Raw genomic sequence first — 16009 nt, 5'->3', positions numbered from 1 at the left:
TGGAGAGCCTTTACAAAGGGGACAATGGCAAATCCCCAATTTGTGGACAAGTCCTTTCACTGGGAGCCTGAAAGGCCGAGGAGGGGTGGGCAGGGTGAATGGGGCAGAGGGGGTGAGGACCCTCTTGTCGTGGCCCCATTGAAAGTCCCTGGACCTGTCAGCGATGAAAGGAAGTGAGTTAAAGAAGCAAATGAGGGGGCTGTGCTGGGGGCTCGGTGATCCCCTAACACGGATGAGGAACAGGACGGGAGGGCTCAGGCCACAGGGACAGACAGGCAGGCAGGGCTGCCCGGCAAGCCTGGAGGGACAGGCAGCTGGCTGGCTTGCCAGCTCCTTAATCAGGCTTTCTGCTTTCTTGACGTGAAGGCTAACTTTCAACATATTACAATACTACATGTCCTCTCGCAGGGGTCAGTGTGGGGATAATGGCTGGAACATCTGAGGCTGGATCTCTTGGGAAAGGCCAGTGTTGGCGGGAAGGTTGAAGGGTTGGTATCAGCTGGTTTGACTGCAGGCCCCAGACCCGTCCAATCCATTCAGCCAAAATATCCTGTCGGGACAGCGCCTGACCAGCTGCCCCAGTCCCACGGCTGCTCACGACAGACAAGCGTCAGTTCCTCCACAAATGGATCAGTTTAGACAAACAACAGGTCGGTACAACCAAAACAGTCAGTTCAGCTATAAAAATGGCGCGGGAATAAAGGCGACAGAAAAACAACAACAGTTCAGTTTTTTAAAAGTAGCCATGCAACTTACTTGACTATTATACAAGGAAAGAGCTAATCAGTTCATGGACGCAATTGCTCTGTCTTATTCAAACAGTGAACGACTTGGCAGGTCTAGAGGTGGAAACATTGAGAAACGGTCCTTTGGTCCAGTCCGGCAATGCTGTGACCGTGGACTTCTCCCTGTCCAACCCTCACAGAGACCCAGCCAGACATTCTCCAGTAGGGGGAATATTCTGGATTCTTCTAAGTGCTGCCTGAGGGGACTTGGAGCTCCCTGGGCATTTCCCTGTGGCCCCATTACCTTCCTGGGCCCACTTGTATTAACTGCATTTAACAAAAAACAAAAACGAATTGAAACAAAATGAAACCTCTCAATCTATAAATATTTCTCAGTTAACCAGTTAGGGAGAGAACAGGACATACCAACTTTCCCTCTTTCAAGAAGTAAAGAAAGAGAGGAAGAGTCAAAAGAAGTGTGAGTGGGAGAAAGAGGTGGAAGCAACAGGGAATGAATAGTGGAAATAATAAATCCACTTTGCCCACGTAGAGCACTTCGCAGAGAGAACGTACTGGACAGTGTGTTTCGTATCCATTAACTCGTGACTACCCTTTGATAATTATGTCCATTTTAAAGATGGGGAGACCAAGGTCTAGAGCAGCACAGTAACTTTGCCCGTGTTCCCACAGTCAGTTGATGGTGGAGCTGGAGTACAGCTGGGTCTCCTGCCCCTTGCTTCATGCTGTGAATCTCAGAATTATAATGTTAAAACTGGTGGGGAGGGGCTTGGAATCATGCAGTCTTACCCCTCATCGTAGGGGTAAAGAAAGGAAGCTCATACAGAAGAACCCAGAGTCCTTACCAAGAGAGCACAGTACGTCAGGACAGTCCCCGTCTTTCTCTGAGCTGAATGTCCCTCAGCGGCAGAAAGTTCTTCCTTCTGTCTAACCAGACTCTCTCTTGCTGCAGGGCCAAGCCTGGAAGCTCCTCCCTGTGGCCAGTCTCTTGAGGTGAATGTGCCAGGTATGCTGAGCCTGGGAATGGGCTACAAACCCCTCTTCCCCTGAGGTAGCAAAGGGTCTGGATGGTGGAGGATAGCCCAGAGGGCTGTCTCTGTGTTTGGTGAGTAAACAGCAGAGTCAAGTTTCTAGCCCGTCACTCTGCAGCCTTTCAGCGAGTGAGAGGCCGGGTGGGCCGGAGGGAGTTCCCGCCGGGGGCACATGAAGAGGTCTGGGCTGCTGGGCTGGGGCCCAGGGAGGGCCGGCTCTGGACGGCCAGCAGTCAGCCTCTGCAGGCCGTGGAACTTCACACCTTTGAAAGGCTCCAGAGCGGCCTGCAGAAAAAATAAACCGTTCCTCCCATCCGTGGCCAGTCGGCCATCCTCAGGGGCTCCCCATCATGCACACGGAAACCCTGTAAAAGGGCCCAGTGTTTCCTTTTCCACTCCCCGAAAGGATGCGTGCTGGGCCTCGCGAGGACTGCCGAGCTGGGCCAGAGCGCTCTGTCCATGGCCAGCGGGTCTGGTTCCAGCCTGACTCCCTGTGGGATAAGCCACCCGGCTCTCTGAGCCTTGGTTTACACATCTGGAAAACAGGAAGAAAAATAAATCCCTTAGAGTTTTATTCTGTGTGTGTTTGATGGTGAAGTAAGGCATATATATGAAAGTGCTGGGCACATAGTAGATACTTTATCCACGTCTCTCTCCTTCTTTTACAGCCTACGTAACCTGGAGCAAGTCCGGTTTCCTCTCAGAGCCTCAGGTTCCTACTCCGTAAAGTGGGATGACTGCTTCCATTGTCAGGGTTCAACAAGGCAAGGGGTTAGCACGATGCCTGGCCCGCAGAAGGCTCTCCAGCTGTAGTCTCCTCCTCTCTTCTTCCTTCCTGTTCAGCCTTCCTCTGGGTCTCAGGTGCAAATGGGAATGATAGTGACCTCCAGGTTGAGAATGCTGTAAGGATAAATGTGATGCCACAAGCATTTGATGAGCATCTCAATGCCACAGAACTGTAGGAGAGAGAGCTCAAAATGCTTCGAAAGCAAGCAGAAAGAATACAAGTGTCAGAGGGCCCCAGGGTTATCATAACAAGTCACACTAGGGCGTGGCTCTGGCCTCATCCAGTGATGGTTCAGGCAGAAGTGTTGGGAGCCTTGAGGAGAAAGGGGGGTCCTTGCTGCCTGTCGGCACCAAGGAGGACTTCCTGGAGGAGTGCTCTGTCCAAAGGTATGGAGCTTAGTCTTTCCACTCGGGTCTAGTGTGCTGCAAATGCTTGCAGCCCAGACTACTGCTGGCTCCCAGCAAGTTGGGAGACACCCCCGGAAGTGCCCTCGTTCTCCCACCTGGGCCTTTCAGAGCCGGCAGGAGACAGTCAGAACTAGGACCAAGAAGTGGGCAGATGCAAGAGCAGAATCCAGCGTGAGCTCTCCTGGGCTAGTGAGCGCCCTGTCACAGCAGGTGTCCAGCAGTGGCTGGAGGACCCTGTGACGGGTATGGAACAGGGGCTGTGGCAGTGGGTGAGAGGTGGGAACATCTGGGAGGCAGGCTTTGGAGTCAGGCACACCTGGACTCACGTTCCAGCTTTGCAATTCACCCCGCGTGACCTTTGGTTAGTCTCCTAACCTTCGTAAAGTCTCAATTTCCTCATAGGCAAATTGGCAGTAATTCCTACTTCAAAGAGTTGTTTTGGAGATTAAATGAGATAGTGTAAAGCATTTAGCAAAGCAGAAACATGCGGGGCTCTCCCTGTTACAGTGGAGAGTCTAAGGTCTTGACAGGCGGAAATCTGTAAGGGGTTAGGGTTCTCTGCTCTTGAGGATTCTGAAATAATAGGAGACTGAGTTCACTTATTTAACAGAACACTTACATAATGCTTGTGCCAAACACTTTTGTAGGGGCTTTACAAACATTCACTCACTTAATCTTCACAACAACCCCATGAGATCAGGACTGTTATTACCCCCAATATTTTTTTAAAATTTTTATTGGAGTATAGTTGATTTACAATGTTGTGTTAGTTTCTGCTGTACAGCAAAGTGAATCAGTTATACATATACATATAGCCACTCTTTTTAAGATTCTTTTCCCATATAGGTACCCCCAATTTATAGATAAAGAAACTGAGGCAGAGAAAGTTAAGTAACCTACCCATAGTCACGCAGCTGAGGAAGTGGTGGAGCTGAGATTGGACACCGGTTTCAGAGTCTGTGCGCATAAGATTCTAAGACCATATGATTCGAAAACCGCTCCATGTTCCTAAGATTCCAGAGAGCTCAATATTATGGGACTTTCATTAATAAAAATGGACCTCATGATGAGAAGTTTCTAGAGCAGGAGTGGGCAAACTTTTTTGGTAAAAGGCCAGACAGTAAATATTTTAGGCTTTGCAGGCCATAAGGTCTCTGTCACCACACCCCCAACTCTGCTGCCGTAGCCAATAGCTAAATGAATGGGTATGGCTGTGTTCTAATAAAACTTTCTTCCCCAAAAAACAGGTGGCAGGTGGCTCTGGCCCTCGGGCTGTAGTTTGCTGACGGCTGTTCTCAGGGTACAGCTCAGGGGTCTTCTGCTTGGCTGAGCACCTGGGGGGGGGCTCCCTGCAGAGATGGGGCTCCCCGGGTGTGGGTGCTGCTGAGTGTGGTTTTCCCTCTCTGTCCTAGAGAGGCTGTTGAAAAGGCTCCTCTTCCAGCAGTGGAGCCTCGTTACTCACCGGCTAGAAAACAATGTTAATTTCCCCCAAGCGGGAAGCAGCTGCGCTTGTGAGCGGGGCTCATTTTGCTGCATGAATATTTATGGCATGTCCCCTAATTAAGCCCAGAAATCAAATTTTCCCTGCTTGCAGGGGCCACACAAGACCGTAAGGCTGTGTCAGGAACCAGCCTCTTGTGCCTGTGAAGTAGGGTTGTCAACGAAACATTTGTGTCCGGAGCCACGTGGCCAGGGCCAGTGTCCACAGGCCTGGCGGGGGTGGGTACTCCCTGGCAGGTCAAGCACCCTTGCTGTGGTCACCGGCTGGGGTAGGGGGATGCCTCGGCCACCTCACTGAGCCCTGGTGCGTGGCTGTTGTCCCCGATCTGCGTGGGGTGACACAGAGGCGACTCCAGGCATGAGCCTCAGCAACGCTGTTTTTCTGACTCGGGGATTTATGACTGGGGTCTCGAAGGTCACTCTAGTGGCAACAGCTCAGGGAGGGAGAGCCCCCGGCTGGGAGCTGGGTTTGAGTTCTTCCTCTGACACTGATTCTGTAGACCTGGACAGGCCCACCAGCTCTCCAGCCTCAGTCGCCCCATTGTCACAGTGACGGAGGAAATCGCAGGATTGTCAGGATCGTGGAGTCTTATTGAGCCTCAAGGGAGGTGACGGAAGAGAAAGTATTTGTGGGGATGGTTCCCACCACAGTTCTGGGGTTTCCTTTGCCCCCAGGCCCTTCCCCTCTTAAACCTGAGGGCTGAGGAAAGCCCACTCTGCCCAGCCCAGTAACCTTGAGGGTTTCCGGAAACCATAAATCTTGGCTTTTCCTCGAGGGGTCCTATCTCCAGAGAACTGCTTGGGCCCTCATATCCTCTTCCGCGGAGCCAATAAACCAAGCAAATACCATAAAGCTCCTCACCCCAGCCTGAGCCCTGATGGTTGGAGTCAGAGGCGGCATCAAGAAGGCAGAGTTTCAGAACAGGACCGCTAATCAAGTTGAACCTGAATCCTCCTGCTTTTCATCCTAGAATGGAACTTGCCTTTGATTTCTCTCTTCTGTTGTCTTTTCAATTGTTTTCCTCTTTAAATTTTTCACAGCACCTGAGAGATCCCATCCTGTGCTCCTGCCCCACCTTCAGGCTGCTGGTGGGGACCAGGATAAGGAGGATGCTTTCCTAAGGTGGGTGCAGGTGTGTAATCATCCCTGGGCCTTGGCAATCTGCACACCTTGTAAATTCGAAAGTCAACAAGATGTGGAAGCGGGGTGCGGGGGGACCTCTGAGCTGGAGAGGAGTAAGTCAGGGGTGAGGGTGGGTTGGTCAGGGGTAGCTTTAGTGCCCTCTGTGTCCCCTGCCGCGCCTGCCCCACCCCTGGAGCCCTGGGACTTCCTGCTCTCACCCTCCACCTTCACATCCTGAGCTCGGGTCTGATCACAGCAACAGCCCAGACCCTGAAAGAGCCTGAGAGGCCTTCTCTCTCATGCCCTCTCACTACAGTTAGGGAGCCTACAGATATAGGGAGGGCCTTGCAAGGTCTGTGTCAGGGCAGGTGTGGTGGCGATATCACTGGGCTGGGGTCAGGAGGCCTGGACTCTGGTTCTTGCTTTGTCTGGACACAGGCCCAGGTCACACACAGAACCCTGATCCGCCTCACTGTTGAGCCCTAACCCCGCTGCAGGTTGTTGCCTTGCCTTCCAACCCACAGGTCACACGGAGGTGGGAGGAAAGATCACAGCCTCCGATGGCCCGTCTCAACCACAGGAACCACTTACTGCTCTTTCCATCCAGGACACCGTCTTCACTGAACAAGGATGCTGTGCTCTTACTGGTTCGGAGGTTTGATGCAATGGGCCCTTCAGGGAAACTTAGCAGAGGTGTGACTTTGGGAAAAGTCTTTGGACTTCAGTTTCCTCACCTGGAAGTAAAATGGGAATCATAAACTGCTTCCCACCACCTTCCATCTCCTCGGTTTCTTATGAGGATCAAATGAGATACTGATTACGAAGGTGCTTTGTTAGCTGAATGTTATTACATGTAAGAGGATAAGTTTTGAAATGATTCCGTTGTTTTTGTCATTATTGGTTGTTTAATCTCCTTCCTGGCTAGCCGGAGGATCTGCTGTCCTCCAGAGACCTAGGCCCAGGAGAAAATTCTGCCCGGTCAAGGGACCGAGAGGAGGCTAGGAACTCTGCTGGGGCCCTGCAGGGCCCAGAAGACCTGGAGACCGGCAGCGTCAGATGGTTGAGCATCCTTTGTCCTTGTTGAGATCCAAGCCTATTGGCTGGAACCGTGGCACTGCACATTTGGCACCTCCTTCATGCATCATTTGGTGCTAAGATATGTCCACAGGTGAGCTCAAGGGAGCTGGGTGCCCAGGCTTGGGCCCTGCCTCCCCACAGTCCCACAGGAACCCCCAGTCTCTGCCGGAGAGAACCCAGAAGACTCTAGTGGGTCCTGGACACCCAGGTTCCTACCCCTAAACACTCTCCTTCTGATTTCCACTATCTCATGTGTTTTGGGAGGAAAATGTAATCTACAAACTTTTGATTCATTTGCATTAAAGCCATCACAAAGCTTTCTAAGAGCCATTTGGGCTTGTGTGTACTGTTGGGGAATCTTAGCCATCTTTGAAGGACTTTTCCCCCTCTCAGGGAAAAAAGGAACTCATAGTGCTCCAGGGACACCCGGTTGGAAACCTTTAGCACTTGTTTGCCCCACTGGCCTCTGCAGAGCTGGAAATGAGAAGCCCAAGTCAGCCTCCCTTGGAGCACAGCAAACCCTTATGCCCAGCAAGTAGAGCCCTCCATGACTTGCCCCCAGCTCTCTGTATATCAGGCAGCCCCTAGCAACCTACCAAGAGGGGTTATTTGCAGAGTCAGAACCCACCTGGCTGTGATGTCCCTTGCAGCCTCTGTTCATGCTGTTCCCTCCCCTGACTACATTTCTTCCCTGCTACTCCTGAAATTTTACCCATTCTTTGAGGCCCAGCTCCAACCCAACCTCAACCTTTCCTTGATCATCTTGAGTAAAGCAATTTCCAGCTCAGGATTTGGTACTAAGTGACAGTAGTAGGTGTTTATTTAAGAATAAATAAGTGAACGGATGAATGGAATGGATGGATGACTGGGTCTCAGATAATGTGTCTCTATATTTTCTTCTTTCCTATTCCTCTTCTAAAATGTGCCAGGCCCAGAGTCTGGCACATGCAGAGGTTTGACAAATACCTGAAGGAATGAATGAGCGTGCAGTGAATGAATGGATATAGGAATTCCATTTATAGAGCACGTGCTATAGGCCAGCTGCTGGTTTGACAGCTGTGAATAAGACATGCTTTCTGCCCCTGCGCCCTTACATTTCAGCTGAGAAGTCAGGCTCACACAATCCATTACTTATTTAGTTTCTCTGTGATAAATGCCACGAGAGAGGAAAATTAGTGAGTAAATAACTGAACAAGTGAGGGATGAGTCAAGACAGGAATAAGCAAACAGAGTGAGGAAGGGAATGAATATATAAATGAATAGCAGGGAGAATAAACGAAGGAATGAAGGAATGATGGGTAAAGATTAATCAATTACAAGGGAAAGCATCCAGGCCACATGACCCAGAGTTTATGGACACAAGGCCGAGAAGCCAGAGGTGCTGGAAGTCAGCCCCTCTCCAGCTTCCCTGGGGGCAGAGGCAGCAGGCTGGGAGGCATGGGCTCCCATCAGTGAGCTGGGCCCTCTGCATCCTGAGGTCAGCACCATGGCCACTACCTCAGCACCTCCAGTACTGAAAGTCAGACTTAGAAACGTCTGAAGACTTTAACATGTAGAATCTCAGGGCCTGCAGGGTCTGATCTTTTTGCTCAGCATATGGAATGAACCTCAAAGCTTTCACAACCACATTCAACACCACTCGTAGCCTCCACAGTGAGGAATCAGGGGCAGGATGGGAAAGGGACTTGCCCAAGGTGCACTACCAAGGCCCCTGACGTCAAGGTGCCTTAAGGAGTCTTTGCTGGGACGCACAAGGCCCTTTACAATCCAGCCCCTTTTTCATCTCTGACCTCCTCTCCCAATCCTCTCCCAGGTACATTCCTGCCCCAAGCCTTTGCACTCCTGGTTCCCTCTGCCTGGGGTGCGTCCCAGACATCTGCAGGGCTGGCCCTCTCACTTCCTCTAGGGCTTTGCTCAAAAGTTACCCTAAGGCCTTCTCTGGCTCTGCATCTGTAATTTTATCACTGACCACTTCCTTCTACATCCCCTTCCCTTGCTTCAGTTTTTCTCCATAGCACTTATCCCTGTACATTTTTCTTATTTATTTTGTTAATTACCTGTTTTCCCCACTAGGATGTCAACTCTGGGAGGGCAGGGATTTTGTATTGCTTTGTTCGCTGCTGTATACCAGCAGCTGGCATAGAGCCTGCCCACTAACTATGTAATGAATGAAGAGGTCCCCACTGCATATGTATGTATTGAATGGATAAATGAAGCAAAGTCTCCGATCTAGCCTCTCCCCTCTACCCAAAACTACTGTTGCTGTCTCTTCTTGCCTGGACATTGCAATAGTCTCCTCCCTGATCTCTCAGGCTCCTCCTGACCCCCAGATGCCTCTTTGGCCCAGAGTGATCTTTCCTCTGTGATAAATATGACCATATCATTCCTGTTCTGGAAACTCTTTCCTGTCCCCCTTTTTTTCTTCTCTTGATCCTGTCTTTCCTGACCTTGTAAAATGATACGCAAGAGGCGTCTGACTCACAGCACAGAGTGAGTGGTAGTTACTGTCATCCCTGAAGACACAGGCATCCAGTTGAAAGGTGAGATGAGAAGGGAGGGGACTATTTCAGGGTATGGGGGTATGGGAACGGCATGGACCAGCACATGGGGATGGCAGCAGCGTGTCAAAAGCGGTGGGACCGTGGAAGACCGGGCTTGCTGGCAGGCTGATTTCGGTAGGAGAATCCTGACCACTGGGTGAGAGAAGTGGTTGGATCAGATCCCAGAAGGTATTGACTACAAAACCGAGGAGCTCTGCCCCATTCTACAGGCACAGGAAACCTCTGAGAGCTCCGTCACCAACCTTCAACGGTTTGCAAGCCTGCTGAGGAGTCAAGTGCTGCAGTGGGCACTTTCATGCATAGGATTCAGTAGAATCCTTATAACAGTCCTTTGAAATCTGTATTATTGTCCCCATTTTATGTATGGGGAAACCAAAACACAGGAAGGTTGAATAACTTGCCCAAGGCAACCTGATACAGCAGAGATTTGAACCCAGGTGACCTGAAATCTTTGTGTCTCTTTAGCCCCCAGAGGCCTGGTACTCCTCAAATGTTTGTTGACTGAATGTAAGTTTTGCTACAGAGCAACACCAACAGAAGGGAGGCTGGTGATACTTCACCCTAATGGCGGCTCCTTCCTCCTTCCCAGAACAGCCTCCAAAGCTCCAAGCTGAGAACTGGGCCTTCATATAGCATTTTGTGGCCTTGGCAGTCAAGGAGAGAATTCATTGGTACTTTGGAATACACATTTTCTTTTAAGGAAGAATTTTTTGTTTTCATTTCAAACAGCCCTGGCTGGTGACGAGTGGTGAGGAGAGGTGCCCTGTTTTCCATCCTAACACCTATTTCCAGGTGGGGGGCAGGGAAGGCTCCAGCCTGAAATGTTATTTCAAACCTTTCCGGGCCTTGCAGCTCCATTTCCAGGCCACGTGCCGCAAAGAAAAGCATGATTTCCCATTACGTCGTTTTGCCCTTTCTGGTCTGAGCACCTTTCAAAGCGGGAAGACCCAGCCTGCTGCAACACTCCCCCTCCTGCCCCATAAATAAGGCCTCACCACCTGATGTGGGTCGCCCGATGGCCACGTTCCTGATAGGCAGGCGTGCCAAGAACAGCAAACTCAGGCCACTCCTCCCAGGCCCTCAGGAGATAGAAGACGAAACTGGTGTGACATGAATGCTCCCTGCCTGCTTTCTGCCATCTGAGGCACATTCCAAAAAGGAGCAAGGCCAGCGAAGTCTTGTCGTCTGACGGGGGTGTGGACAGAGATGGATGACGCGCTCCCTGCCGGGGAAGGCCACGTTCAGACACTCCCAGATAGCCAGCTGCCACTTTATTAACAGCAAATATCCCCATCTGAACCAGGCTGGGAAAGAAAATATTTATGTTCGCCTGTCAGGAGGACCTTCATTTTTCTTCCGGGGGAGCCAGCCAGGGTGCTGGTCCAGGGCTGAAGGAATGTGACATGGCTGTGGGGCTGCTCCAGGCCCTCCTGTGGCCCAGCGTTGATGAAAACTCCAGAATGTTCTTAGGAGAGCTCTAGACAAGTACGAGGGGCTTCAGGAGGGCTGGACGTGGCAGCCCAGGAGAGGCAGGTCCTGAGCAACCAGAACACACCCTTTACCCTGTTAAACTGTAAATGAGATATCTGGGTGTGGGTGTGGGCTATAGTTAGTTAGAGATCCTATAGTTAGAGATCTGGTCCAAAGGCACCATGAAATGATTCCATTATTTTTTTTAGATTTATTTTTTTATTTTATTTATTTTTGGCTGCGTTGGGTCTTCGTTGCTGCGCGTGGGCTTTCTCTAGTTGCGGTGAGCTGGGGCTACCCTTTGTTGCGGTGCACGGGCTTCTCATTGCAGTGGCTTCTCTTGCTGCAGAGCACGGGCTCTAGGCGCGCGGACTTCAGTAGTTGTGGCGCACGGGCTTAGTTGCTCCGCGGCATGTGGGATCTTCCGGGACCAGGGCTCGAACCTGTGTCCCCTGCATTGGCAGGCGGATTCTTAACCACTGCACTAGCAGGGAAGCCCAATCCCATTATTGATTAACAACATGGAGCTGCATTAATCTGAGAAGTGACTTTGTACCGAGAATAGAATAATCTTGTATCGTTAGAAACTGTCAGCACTGGAGCGGAGCCCATCATTCAAGCTGGGCACATATTAAAACCAGTTTGTTATTACTTTGATCCTGGTCATTATTTTGAACAAAAGTCACAATCAGTTCTTTACTGGTTTCAGGGATGCCTGTGGATCTGCAGCCTGGGAAATCCTGTGGCGCTCTGGGAGACAACTCTACATACCAATTACGGTGATTGAGTTATAAGGCACTAGACTGAACAAGCCACATGGCCTTGGGGAATGGAGGCTTTGGCCTCATGGGCGTAACAGGACTGTGAGGCTTGCCTCCCCCAACTCCAAGTGCTAGGTTGCTTATTCCCTACTTATTCCCTACGGAGTATGCACACTGGAGTCAGGAGACATGGGTCCAAATGCCAACTCTGCCACTTAGCAGTCATGCAACCAACCCTGAGCACCTCCTTCAGGATTTAATCTCTCTGATAAAATGGAGCTAATAAATGTCTCCCCGGGGCGGGGGGCGTGTCTTGAGAATAAAGTGAGGTAACTACATCTGTGAAACAGCACAGTGAGAGTTCAGTAAGTGATCCCAGCAGTAATGGTAGGAATGGCACACACATTACTCTCTCTCTGGAAGTGTGTCAATAATTTTTGCTGATACATGAATCAGTATTTGCAAATGTGTGCAAGTGTAATTCCCAGTTCATACCTGTATAAGTCTGCTTGGGCTGCTATAACAAAATACCGCAGACTGAGAGGCTTAAACAACAGACATTTATTTTCTCATAGTTCTGGAGGCTGAGAAGTCCAAGATCAAGGTGCTGGCAGATTTAGCTCCTGGTGAGGGCTCTCTTCCTGGCTTGTATTCAGCCACCTTCTCACTGTGTCCTCACAAGGCACAGAGAGCACCTCTGGTCTCTCTCCCTCTTCTTATAAGAACACTAATCCCATCATGGGGGCCCCACCCTCATGATTTCATCTAATTTAATTACGTCCCAAAGGCCTCACCTCTTAATACTGTCACATTGGGGATGAGGGCTTCAACATTTGAATTTTGGGGGGACACAAATATTCAGTCCATAGCAATATCTGTATGTGATATCTGTAAATTCATATCTATATCTGCTTATGAACTGGTGTGTTGTCTTAATGTCCACTTATGTATTGTAAGTTAAAATACAGAAAAATGATGGAATGGGGGCTTATATATTTTTGTGTGTGCCTCTGTGTGTAGACCTATGTGTACATGAGAGTCTAGCACAGGTTGAAGTCATGGGCTCAGGCTACCAGTGTGAGCCATCCATGTGCAGCATGTGTACACAAGTGTGTACAAGCCTGGGAAGGGCTCAGCCCAGCCTGGCGGGGCTGCTGCTCCTTCCAGCCCACAGCAGCTGCTGAAGGGAAATGGGCAGAGGGGCTTGGAGGCTCTCTGGGACCAAGGATCTGTCAAGCTTGAGATCCTCGGTTGCAGGTACACAAGGATTTGTTTTATGCTGCGGAGGAACCCCGGCCCCTGAGAGCACAGTGTGCCTGAGGAGGGGACATGGAGCCTGTCCTTGATTTTGCGGGGAACTTTATTAGCTCATCTTCATCCAGCATGAGACCCATCTTCACCTATTCAAATGAATCATTTATCTCATTTAGAGCCTTCCAAGCTGCAGCCCAAATGACATTTGCTTAGCAATTGGCCTGTTTGAAAAGCCGATGTATTAGAGCCAAATGCTGCACCATCTTTCTGAGCTGGGGGCGCGGGGAGACAGGCCCATGGGATACGGTAGGAGGGAGGTGGGGGATATTCAGTCGGTCAAGGATCCCACGGAAACAGGCAAACACATTATCCACTCCAACACAGGCAATTTTTTCCCCCAGGGTGGCTAATTAGCTGGCGGCTGCCCGGGCTCTCTACTTGACTTGCAGAATTAGAATGCTCAGCACAGAGATCTGTGTTTATGCTCAAAATCGTCGTCCCTCTTTCCCAACCAGGGGAGGAGCTCTGACTGCAAGTTCTGGATCCTGGAGACTGCTCAACTGGCATTTCGGGAACCTGGATGGAGCTCCTTCTCCATAGAAACTCCTGCCTTGTTGGAGGCCTCAGAAAACGGCAGGCTCATCAATGCAGGCACACAGGACATGTCCACACACAGGCACAAATATCTCCTCACTTACGTAAATATGATGGCAAAGGCACAGCCACACAAATTCGCCCCGAGGCGTAGGTACCCACCCTCGGAGACACACACATATTCACACAGGTACAGGCCCTCTCCCAGCGCATCCACTCACAGATACCCAGAGACACCCTGAGACCTATACCCGTACACACACAAAGAAGCACATACCTGCACGTGTGCACACACACACACAGACCTAGACTTATATGTATACAGTACATACACCTTCACAGGCTCCCTAGAACAACACATGCATGGAGACAGGGAAGCTGCTTAAAGAAACCTATAGAAACAAAAATTCTCAGAACCTAACCTCAGTGATTCTCAATCAGAATCTCAAATCAGAATCAGATATGAGAATCAGATATGAGATGGTAGGTGAATGATACACCAGATGAGATATCTGATATCAGATCCAGAAATCAAGCAAATCAGAATTCTCCTTTTGGAATCACCAGGGAGTTTTATATAAATCCTCATATTGGTCTCCCCTAGAATCTGATAAGCCAGAATTGGGTGAGGCTTGTGATATAGGGGTAGTGCAGTGAATTTTGAAAAGCTCCCTTGTATAGTGAATAAAGAACAGTTTTATCATTAAAAATAAAATTAAATGGCACACTGCTGACTATTAGGAAAAAGAACAGTTTGATTGCGTGAGAACTGTTAGGACTTTTTTAAGGGATGGCTTTTTCGTTTTGTTGTTTCAGGAACATAGAATAACTCCAAAGCAACTTTTTCCTAGTTGGCTTCCTGATGTCTTCATTGAACAGATAGGAAAAGTGACAAGAAATACAACTTGTCCAGATTTTGATTCAACTGCAGGTATTTCAGATTCACTGTCTAGCCTGGAGTTCCCACCCCTTCCTGCTACAGATAGGGAAACTGAGGCCCAGGTAGGGCAAGCTATTGCTCAAACTCATCTAGCTATTCGTGATTTCTGTGTGCTAATGTATGACATGCACACAGTAGGAGCTCAATAAGTGTTAGCTGCTGTATTATGATGACTGTTGTTAACATTATTGTTACTCTAATCATAAGTCATTATCATGAGCAGAGCAAGGGTAAGAATTCAGATCTTCCTCCCATCTGGTTTATGGTCTCAGGATGTCCTTCTCAGTTGCAAAGACATAGAGGAGGCAGTAGATTCTGGGCACCCCACACAGCCCCCTCTTCTCTAATTATGCCCTGATTGAGGTACTCCAATCCTTCCACTTCCCAGGAAAGGGAGCAGAGGAGGGTTGCTGGGAGTGCTAAGGGTGGCAGGATGAACTCTGGGGGGAGGGAAATTTCCCCTCTTCGTCAGAGGCTTCAAAGGACAGCAGCTGACTTCTGCTACCTTTGGAGAGGCAGGCCTTCAGAGACACGACTTTTGATCAGCATCTGGCAGGACAGAGAGGCTGCAGGTACCAGGACGGGGAGCGCCCTTTCTGTGCGCAGCTCCCAGAGAGTTTCTTCAGGCCAAGGAAAGCTTTGTTCTAACCACTTCTCCGGGAGCCAGGGCTGCTGGGTGGTCTAGGGGCAGGAGGGCAGAAAGGGGGTGGGTCAGGGCAGGCCCTGGGTGCGGAAGGAGTATGGGGTCGAAGACTAGGGGCAGGGTGGGGGAGGAAGAGGGTGGAATCTGTGTGGGGCGGTGGGGAGGGCTGGTGCAAAGGGAGGGCTGGGGTCAGCATAGGAAAGTTTGGAGGCACTGGGGAGTAGGAGGGACCAGCAGATGCCAGAACCACGGGGAGGGTCCAGGGAATCAGGTGGGGGTCTCCGAGGGTGAGGGCATAGACGAAGTCCCCCTCCCCAGACCCTGCTGTCCCAGGTGGCTATCGGGAGGGGCCCACCTCGAGGCGCTGAGCCCCCTACACTTTGTGTCTGGGGCTCCAGAACATGTGGCCGACATGCCCCCCCCCCCGGCCCCCACCGAAGGGCTACCATTTGGAACGCATTTGCAGACACATGGATTGTTTTTAAGTTAATGCTTTTTAATTCACTCTGTTTCCCAGTTGTCGTTTTTTATTGAAAAGGCGGATTCTGCCGGTGTGTGTTCCTTTGCGGGGGCGGGGTGGGGGGGGGTGCCTCACCGACACAGATCCGAGGAGAGGCAGAGACAGAGACAAAGGCACTGTGAGACACCAGGAAGCGAGTAAATAGGGTCAGAGGGCAAGCAAGAAAGAGACTGGACACCGGAGCCGGGACAGGGGGACACACAGAGAACCCAGGAAAGGGGAAGGGAGGGACACGCGGCCTTAGGGGCAGGGCGACTGTGCTGAGAAATCCTGCCCCAGGGGGGACCCGGGCGTTTCCCGCCACCTCAAACTAAGGCTCCCGGGGCTTCCCCCGGCTCTGTGGTTTCCTTCCGCGTGGACTAGACTAGGGAGTGGGCTGGAAGGACGCGGCGCGCAGCGGACTGAGTTCGCAGGACCAGGGTTGCCGAGGGCTAGGCATCCGAGATCCGACAAAGACAAGAGGACCCGGAAATCGGAGGCATTCTGTCTCTTGTCCCCGCAGCCCTGCTGTTTTACAGCCGAGCCCGAATCCCGCACTGCGGCTTTGGAGAGTGGCGCCCCTGCCCTGCTGCGCCGCCTAGAGCGAGCGCCCCAACCT

The 16009-nt window shown here is 50.8% G+C and overlaps 1 protein-coding gene across 2 annotated transcripts in view; it reads left to right on the top strand.

Annotated features, from left to right (window-relative positions):
* Positions 1-14898, top strand: part of LOC309646906 (uncharacterized protein) — a 231055-nt gene extending 216157 nt beyond the window's left edge. Inside the window, exons 7-9 of one of the 2 annotated variants that reach the window (XM_082433747.1) lie at positions 1696-1749; positions 2443-2486; positions 4381-14898. In XM_082433747.1, coding sequence (XP_082289873.1) covers positions 1696-1749; positions 2443-2486; positions 4381-4392 — 110 coding nt within the window. In that variant the 3' untranslated portion in view covers positions 4393-14898. Of the gene's footprint in view, positions 1-1695; positions 1750-2442; positions 3693-4380 lie in introns of those variants that run through there. The other variant, XM_082433746.1, reaches the window with a different exon arrangement.
* Positions 14899-16009: the final 1111 nt, after the last annotated feature.

This window comes from Balaenoptera physalus, assembly GCF_965194825.1.
Source record: "Balaenoptera physalus genome assembly, chromosome: 1".
NCBI classification, from domain to species: domain Eukaryota; kingdom Metazoa; phylum Chordata; class Mammalia; order Artiodactyla; family Balaenopteridae; genus Balaenoptera; species Balaenoptera physalus.
This window is presented reverse-complemented; position numbering and strand designations above follow the sequence as displayed.